This window comes from Solanum pennellii, chromosome 9, assembly GCF_001406875.1.
Source record: "Solanum pennellii chromosome 9, SPENNV200".
NCBI classification, from domain to species: Eukaryota; Viridiplantae; Streptophyta; class Magnoliopsida; order Solanales; family Solanaceae; genus Solanum; species Solanum pennellii.
This window is the reverse complement of record NC_028645.1, coordinates 80845642-80855210: the sequence shown is the minus strand read 5'-3', so window position 1 is coordinate 80855210 and position 9569 is coordinate 80845642. Positions and strand designations below refer to the sequence as shown.

Genomic DNA, 9569 nt, shown 5'->3' with positions numbered 1-9569 from the left:
ATTTTAACAACAACAAAATTTATGATGATTAGTTTCACTTTTATTATAAATTATAAAAAGTAATTGAAAAATATATTATTATTTTCATGATGTCATTTTTTGCGTATGTAACAATCTGTCGTCGTTCTTTTTGCTTTGAAATGTATTTATAATTTTTATGTAGTCACCGATTATTATATTTTCTCTGTTCATTTTTTGTATTTTCACACCTTTTTTTTATTTTTTTATTTTACAAATAAAATCAATACATAATTAGTAATACATTTAGTGGCTAATAAATTATACATTTGAATTATTTATAACTCATGTCTCTTCATCTTACTTGTAAAGTTTAATACTAAATATGAATCATGACTTTATATGCTTCATTTTTCGTAAATCTTATAAGTATTTAATTAATGTTTAAAAAATTGTAATAACCAAATGTAATAATAAAATAAAAGAAAACAATTTTGTTTTGACGAAATCAGATTTTGGATAAAACATCACTACTCCTAGAAAAGATAGAGAAAATTAAAATATCTAAAATATTTTCAACCTAATACAATATATTGTTATTTCAACATATTATCCCTTATTCCATTTACTTTACCACGGTGAATATTTTATTCTAATATTTACATATACAAAACAAATAAATATATTTTATATGTTTTAAAAAAGTCAATGATATCGCAGACGAGGAGAAATATAAATATTATCTATATATTCGATACTAACCTAAATATTATATATTTCATATTATTATTTTATAAATATTTCATATAATCGCGCGAAGCGCGAATAGTTTCCCTAGTATAAAAATATGAAGAGGAGTTAAACGATAACTATAGTTTCATTATAATAAAAAATAATATTTATCAGTAATAAATATGTATATTAATAAAAAAATGCTAAAATCATTAGTGACTTTAGTTTAATGCAATTAGATCCAATAATGTTGCCGTAACAAACCCAATAACAAAGATCTACTCAATTCAAATTTAAACACCCGACAAATCTATTTCATTAATCTACTCAATTCAAATTCAAACACCCGACAATTCTATTTCACTAACTCGTAATTAGAATTACAAAAGAATTTAAGAATTAAATAGAAATTGAAGAACACAAGTAGAAGAAAGGGGATGAGAGATAGAACTCATAGAAAGAGGATGAGAGGGTAGACATTTTTTTCAACAATATTCGTAACCCTTTTTTGCTCTCACTATTCTTTATTTATCAACCCGGATCCCACACATCGATACTTAATGAAAAAATTAATAAAATAATTACAATTTCTAACTTAATTAATAAAAAACATCTTAATTATTGCTAAAGTAACGTAAATAGATAACCATCCATTAAAAGATGAGATTAATTCGTGCACGTAAATGACAATCGACTTAAACATCATCAAAAACTAAATGAAAAGTCCATATCGCTAACTTTTTCTATCCTATAAAACTATAACATATACTTTATAAAATTTTCCATAATTATTCCACTCATGGAGAGAATTAAGGAAAATAGTCCTAGTATTCTATTATTTCCATGGTTAGGTTTTGGCCATGTAAATCCCTATTTGGCACTAGCCAAGAAATTATCAAAAATGAATTTTCACATATATTTTCTTTCAACACCAATTATTCTAAAATCCATCAAGGAAACTCTAGATAAAAACTCAACTAATTATAATCTCTCCATACAACTTGTTGAATTTCACTTGCCTTATTTGCATGAGTTACCTCCTCATTACCATACAACTAAAGACCTCCCTCCCCATCTTAACTCCACTCTTATTCAAGCCTTTCAAATGGCTTCTTCCAAATTTCCAAGCATAATTGAAACCCTAAAACCTAACTTGATTATATATGATGGGTTCCAACCATGGGTAGCAACTATGGCTTCATCATACAATATTCATGCTATTATGTTTTATGTTTCTTCAACTTCTGGTCTTGCCTACATTTACCACCAATTTCTTTATGGGAGTTCAAGCCTTACATCTTTTCCATTTTCTTCCATATACCTTCATGACTATGAGATCAAGAAATTAGACATACAACCAACAAAACCACGCGATGAGAAAGCTTTTGCATACATAATCCTTAAGTCTTTTGAACAATCTCACAACATTGTTTTGTTGAACACTTGTAGGGAGATTGAAGGAAAGTATATAGATTATGTTTCTACAATAGGAAAGAAAGAGTTGATACCAATTGGACCATTAATTCGCGAGGCGATGATAGATGAGGAGGAGGATTGGGGGACAATTCAATCATGGCTAGACAAGAAGGATCAATTATCATGTGTTTATGTATCATTTGGAAGTGAAAGCTTCTTGTCAAAGCAAGAAATTGAAGAGATAGCAAAAGGGCTTGAGCTAAGCAAAGTTAATTTTATTTGGACAATCAAATTTCCTAAAGGGGTGAACACAACAATTGAAGAAATGGTTCCACAAGGTTTTCTTGAAAGTACAAAGGGAAAAGGGATGGTTATTGAAGGATGGGCACCACAAAATCTAATTTTGAACCATTCAAGCATTGGAGGTTTTATAACTCATTGTGGATGGAACTCGATTTTAGAAAGCATGAGTTTTGGCATACCAATAATAGCCATTCCTATTAATCATGATCAACCATCGAATTCAAGATTAGTGGAGGAACTTGGCATAGGGGTGGAGATTTTGAGAGGTGAAAATGGGAAAATAATGAAAGAAGAGGTGGCAAAAGGAATAAGGAAAGTGATAGAGGAGAAGCCTAGGAAACAAATTCATTTGAAGGCAATGCAATTGAGTGAGAAGATAAAATTGAAAGGGGAGAAAACTATTGATGAAGGGGTTAAAAAGTTGTTGAAGCTATTATATTGATTTATAAGAGTATGATGATGATGAATTGGATTGAATTTGGATACCATAAGTAATTAGATATCAATAAAGATTGAAATAAGAGAATTTAGTATACAAATTCTATTGAATGTTGTAATCTAGAGATAGGTTTTATTACGATCATATTGTCTTATTGCATTGTGTAAATGAGAGGATTATACCTCTTAATCGAAATACTGAAAAATATATACATAGCTTAAATTATTTTGGATGTAAACTAGACATTTTAAAGCTAAAATTTACCAATACATGAGTTTACTGAGATGAATGAAATTACATTCCTTTCGCCTTTTCCAAAGGTCTCGAGTTTGACTCCTGAAAATGGAGTAACCCTGACATTTTCCCTTTCACGAGCCCTATTTAACACAAATATATATTAGATGGAATAATGAACATTGGCCACGTGATGATTAGTTATACATATATATTGTTGGGATTTATGTAATTTTGATAATTAACAAAGAAAATGGAACATGTCAGTCAAGACGGTCAAAGACACGTTGTCTCAATTAGTAGAAGTAGAATTATAGTCTTTTAAGTTGTGGGCAACTCAAAGACTTGGAAACACATACCTCGAAAGGTTTGTGTGCTGCTGAAAAATTAGAATTTATAATTTCTTAAATTATAAAGGTTTATAATCTTTTGTTGCAAGGTTCATTGAATTTAGTAAATTTGAGAGTAAATCTTGTAGAGGTACATATCATGATTTTTATTACATCTTTTTGAGTTGACTATTTTCACGTAAAAATAATGTGTTCTTAATTAATTATTTTACTAAAACATGTCAGATAATCTGTTTCATTTACGTAAAAAGTTCAGATAATTCATTTCATTTACCCAAAAAGTTAAATCAAATAACGAAATTATAGATCCCATAGAATATTGTGTATATACTTGCTGCATGATGATTGTGACATGCTTAATTATTATTAATCCATCGAACCCATTATTTCTTCATTTCGTTACTTGATTTAACTTTTTGCGTTTATTAGTTTAGTTTAAGTTTATTTTACAACTAAGTGAAATGAATTTGTCCTCCATTAATAACTAGGGTCAACTACATTTTTACCATTAATATTTATTGGATAAAAAATTGCTCTTATTTTTTAAAAAAAAAAGATTTAGACTCTTAAAATATTACGTTTTCTGACTTTTCTTATCAAAATGGGACTCTCTTACTTCCACAAAGCTTAATTACGTGAACAATATCACCACGTGTCATATTATCACCCTACATTTACTACTTCTATCACATTATAGGAATATGTCCCATCATCACTTCAATAATTTTCAAGTAATTTAAACTTAAAAATAAATAAGTGCAATTATGCGGACAAGTAAACCTATGCTATTTTATTAGCTAACATGGCTATTGTTTGAATTAATTGTCACTATCAACCTCATTTTAACTATAATTACATGGGCATTTCTCCTCTTCTTCTTTATCACCTCTCTCCTTTCTTATACATATACAAATACAAATAAAAATTATACATATATAATTATATGACAAATATAGAAACACAATTCGCCTCTCTCTGAATCTTGCTCGCTTTTCTCCTCCCTCTACAAATCTAGCTCGCTAAATCTACAAATGCATATGTATACCAGTTACATATATACAATTATCTAACATATATACATATAGAATTCGATAGATATACAAATACAATTCACCCCTCTCCATTCTATGCCCTCTCTCGCTAGCCTCTCTCCTCCCTCTAACATGTAGCTACGAATCCTAATTAATATGCTATAAATATGGAGCCTAATTAAGTTGTTTTTAGTGTATGTTTGCGAAATTTCCCCTTCTAAAATTGTTTTTATTTTTTCATGAACATAATTATTTCGCAATTTATGAAAAACTACTAAAACTTGGTCAATTCTTATACAATCTTATCAAATGAGTAAATTATTATTAAATTTTGAACGATCAAAATATTAGAATATCCTAAACGTCAATTAATAATCATATATTTTTCAAGTTTATTATATCGAGGATCTATTAAAAATAATCTTTCTACTTTAAGAAGGTAAGATAAAATTGATACATATCATCTTTTCCAGACTTCACTTATCAATTTTATGAGGTATATATATTATTATACTGTGTGTTCTGTGCATGTTCCTTTTATAAATAAACGACACGTTATGACAAAAGAGTTATAGTAGTTACTAAGACTCTAGTGTATCATCACCTACCCAAAAAATAATGTTTATCTTGAACCTCTGAAAAATGGGCATAACACATAAATATGTCCTTTAACTTAGATTTGATTGACATCGATTGGTCTCCAATATTGAGTGTGAACAAGTAACCATACATATGCACCATTCAATATTGAATTAATAATGCATACAGATGATGCAGACCAACTGGCATTAGCACATTGAATGTACGAGTGTGCGAGTTGGGATGCTAAACACAACTTATTCTTGAAAAGGATATGAAGGAAACACTTACCTCGACTCTTATCAACTCAAGAATAACTTAACTCAATATGAAGACATAAGACATATGCAATATACATAAAGCTTATAAACAGTTGAATCAAATTAGTTCATTAAAGAAAATGCAATAACAAACTCAACTTTACTTATATAACGAAGTAACATAGTTTCTGCGGGAGATTCTCTAACTGACAACCATCATTATGAGCCTAGTGGTAATACGTCGTCTTTCCTACGCTGCCAGAACCGTCCTATATTTTACCGTCAAATGGAATTACTTAACTTAGTGGATCTACTAGCTTAACTTAAGTGATCATAAAAAAAAGTATGATTCTTTAATATCCATGATGACTACATGGTTTATGGAGACTTGAGTTATTATGAACTCGCATCCTCATATCAGTGCTCAATACTACTCCAAAAAATATACTTAGCTCATGTGTTATTAAAACAATTCTTTCTTAAGGTTGAAATAATTACTCAACGCTTAGCTTAAAAGCTCTCTTTGAATCGATGTCCTTTTCTTGCTCAAAAATCTTTTGAAAATCTCAGTTTCCTCTTATTTTAAATGTGAAAACATTAATAAATTCTTTGGAAATACTTAGTTCTCTATAGCTTTTTGAGAATGAACTCAACTCTTTACTTTTTAACTTGAAACTTGAGTCTTAAAAACAAGGTTAAAACTAAAGACTCTTGAAACCTTTTAAGAACTTTTTTTTGACTTGCTTCTTAACTTTTAGACTTGACTCTTAACTTCTTTGACTTTTATCTTAACTTTTCTTGAATTGGATTATGGATTCAAGGTTCATGATCTCAGGTTTATGGATAATTTCATGATGTTTAGATGTACCTTAAGTGTTGGAATCAACTAAGAAACATAGGTACATCACTAAGGAACTAGTACGGAAAGATGGGGAAAGAATCGGGAGAACTGACATCGTTAGAGCTCTGAGAGGCGTGGAGCACCAGCCTGAAATATCAGAGAGTTGGGTAGGGAGCTCTGGCTGGCGCCACATACCAGAGGCCAAACTTCATAGAGCCTCTTTTGGGGCTCTGAGAGGCGCAATGTGCTAGGGCCCTCCCCAGGCGTCTCCGACTTTTGTCCTTCGTTTTTCATCTCCAAACCCTCTAAACTTCTATAGTTCTTTCCCCAAACACTTAGATCATTATTACTATCAATTTACAATATATTCAACCCGAAATTACACTAGAAAACATGATTCAAACCATCAAGAAACTTCAACAACACGACCATCAAGAACTCAATGAAACTTTCAATAATGTTCTTCAAGAACTCAATTTCTTAACATTCAAAACTCATATTTGCCTAATTGAAACATGGTTGGTGCGTGGTTGAACTAACCTAATGCCATGTGATCTCACATACCTTTTTAAGAATCACTCCTGACAAATTCCACAGGAAAAGATTGAATGTTCTCTGAATTTTCTTGATTTCTCCTCTTTTCTTTTCTTTTCTCTCTTCACCAAATCCTAGCATGAATTCTAAATCTTTCTAAACTGAAAGAAGTCTTCTTTAGCCTCAATTAATCCCTAAGAACGAATTAATATAATTAGGTAAGGAAAAGACAAATTTTTCCTTCCCAAATTTGGATTGGACTTCCTTGATAAAACACCCAAACTTCCGAAAGACATAACTCATTCATACGAATTCGAAATTATGCAAACTTGACGGCGTTCGAAACATCATTTCAAGAGATTTTCAACCATATATGGAACTACACATACTCATCATGAGCTAAGAGTTATGGTCGTTTGAAGTTGACCAAAAACTCACTTTTAACTTAAAATTTCAAAATTTTCTTATACTTCCCAGAAGTAATTATTTTCAGATTCTAAACTTTTTTCTAGTTCTTTCTAGTTGCGAGATGTTACTATGACATAATATGCATCCTACATAACATAATGCAAATCACTTCGAGAATCGAGTGTATTTCACGAGAATTGTAATGTAGGACGAGTATGTCTACTCATTCAATTTTATACTATAGTTTAAGTGTTTATTTATGCATACATAAAATTAAAGAACATAAATATCAGCAGAAATTGAGTTGAAGGCACATTTATGTGACATAGAGAAATACTAATATGACTTATTAATCCTTCATTTTCCCTCAATGCTAAACATCCTTATATTATGGTGTTTATATTTATGTAATATTATTTAATGTTTTAAACAACAATATATAGCAAGCACATACTTTAAAAATTTGTTTCAAATTCAAAGGTACAATCTGCAGAAGTATAAATAGTAATAATAGATAACATTATTATTATTATTATTATTATTATTATATCTTGTAACGGGACAATGCAGAAGTTCCATCTAGGCCTCTGTTATGGAGGTAACTAGTGTGGTCTTTCACTGTGGTAGATCGATATTTTGGAGGATTATCTTCTGATAACAATTCGGTTATCGGTCCATAAAGCTTGGAAGATTGATATGGACTTTCACCGAAGAAGCACGCAATTGACATTCTTGATCCAACATTGTTTGAAATTGCTCTGTGCTCAACACTTAAGTACTTGTCATTTGACAAGAGCTGCAAAAAAAAAAATAAGATTTTTAAATGTGTTGCGCGATAAACTTTGCATATAATATCGACTACTAACCTGCAGAAAATCTCCAATATTCACCACTAGAGAACCGGGTGTAGGAGGAACATCAACCCAATGATTCTGGTGAAGAACTTGGAGCCCTCCGATATCATCTTGTAGAAGGATCGTTACAAAACCAATATCGGTATGTTGAATGGTGCCCATGGTGAGTTCTGGCTGAGGACATGGTGGGTAGTAGTTGCAAGAATAGAAAAGATGGAAACAATCCATATAATCTTTGAGATAACTACGATCGAGACCGAGACCTTCAGACAATAATTCAAGCAAAGTGAATCCCAATTTCATCACATCCTTGGAGAAGTCTATTAATACCTCCCTGCATTGAAACATGACATGTTAATCATGCTGTCTTTAGATAGTCAATCAACTGAGCTACTAAAGAATCTCCAGATTAAGAAATGAAAATATTTACCCGCATGGAGTTGGAAATTCTTGTAGACTGGGAGGATTCGGAGCCATGTAACAGAAAATTGTGTCTCTCCAACTTGCAGCTGGAACAGAAGATTTATACAAATCAAGATTGCTAGTATAAACCACTTTTTTCCCAGTATCTCGAGTGTAATACTGTTTCTTGACCTCGTTATCTTGCTCAAAAAACTGTCGTGTTCCTTGCAACGTTCTGTCCAAGACGGATGTTGGGATTCCATGATTAACCACTTGGAAAAAACCCCATTTCTCCGATGCATCTCGAACTTTGTCCACTATCTCCTTGTGCTTAATCGGATCCTCATCGATACCTTGAAGGTCTATCACTGGAAAAACGAAGTGTGTTTCACATTTTTTAGCCCTGTCTTTTGGTGGTAGAACGAATATTTGAGGTACTTTAGTAATTCCAGAATCAACAAGTCCTTTAACACCGGCCTTAGTATCATCAAACGCTTTTAATTCACTCATTTTGTCATAACTTTCCTCAACTCTAGGGCTTTCCATCTCTTTTGCACTGTGAATGATTATTTTTTACAAGAATAATTTATAAAAATCTCAAAATGAGGATGCCATATTTATTATAGAATAAAATAAAATGTGAACAAAGAAAGAGACAAAGTAGTTCACTTTTGAAATCTAAGAGAGACGCGGTTAAGAAATGTGAACAAGAAAGAGACAAAAGTAGTTTCAAACAAACTTCTCTTCTTAAGTTTAGTCCTCTTTTTAAAATATCAAACGCGATACGTCTGATTAAGAATGGAGAGATACCAAGTTTCCAACATAATCTATACTAGTCGTTTTGAATTTTCATACTAATATAGTGTACGTTTCACCATCACAACCAAAGCGTTGTTGTTTCACAATAATAATATAGTAGTTTTTAAATTATCAAACGCGATGCTTCTGATTAAGAATGGAGAGATACCGAGTTTCCAACATAATCTATACTAGTCATTTTGAATTTTTCATATTGATATAGTGTACGTTTCACCATAACAACCAAAACGTTGTTGTTTCACAACAATAATATAGTAGTAGTTAATTTATTATTTAGTAATAAGTAGTCCTAAAAATTAGATAAATATTACTATGATAATATAGAATGTTGACACTGTCCTAAAAAATTATTTCAATAGCGTAAAATATTTCCCCAAAATTAAACAGGTATTCTCTCTGTTTAAATAGA

The 9569-nt window shown here is 30.8% G+C and overlaps 2 protein-coding genes across 2 annotated transcripts; one reads left to right on the top strand and one right to left on the bottom strand.

Moving 5' to 3' along the window:
- The first annotated feature begins 1360 nt into the window (after nt 1-1360).
- Nucleotides 1361-3137, top strand: LOC107030617 (beta-D-glucosyl crocetin beta-1,6-glucosyltransferase-like). Its single transcript, XM_015231882.2, has one exon. It carries the CDS (start codon nt 1490-1492, stop codon nt 2849-2851), a length of 1362 nt encoding a protein of 453 aa, XP_015087368.1. The 5' UTR covers nt 1361-1489; the 3' UTR covers nt 2852-3137.
- A 4290-nt stretch (nt 3138-7427) lies between these two features.
- Nucleotides 7428-9095, bottom strand: LOC107029347 (1-aminocyclopropane-1-carboxylate oxidase homolog). The gene is made up of 3 exons (XM_015230738.1): nt 8370-9095; nt 7952-8273; nt 7428-7881 (listed from the first exon to the last, which is right to left on the bottom strand). The coding sequence occupies exons 1-3, from the start codon at nt 8885-8887 to the stop codon at nt 7630-7632; spliced, it is 1092 nt and encodes a 363-aa protein (XP_015086224.1). The 5' UTR covers nt 8888-9095; the 3' UTR covers nt 7428-7629.
- Between the last annotated feature and the right edge of the window lie 474 nt (nt 9096-9569).

Excerpts from the sequence above, each read along its gene's own strand:
- LOC107030617 (XM_015231882.2), top strand. The coding sequence starts at position 1,490 with ATGGAGAGAATTAAGGAAAATAGTCCTAGTATTCTATTATTTCCATGG.
- LOC107029347 (XM_015230738.1), bottom strand. The coding sequence starts at position 8,887 with ATGGAAAGCCCTAGAGTTGAGGAAAGTTATGACAAAATGAGTGAATTA. Across the intron at positions 8,274-8,369 it reads GAATTTCCAACTCCATGCGG|GGAGGTATTAATAGACTTCT; the intron begins GTAAATATTTTC and ends GTTTCAATGCAG. Across the intron at positions 7,882-7,951 it reads ATATTGGAGATTTTCTGCAG|CTCTTGTCAAATGACAAGTA; the intron begins GTTAGTAGTCGA and ends TTTTTTTTGCAG.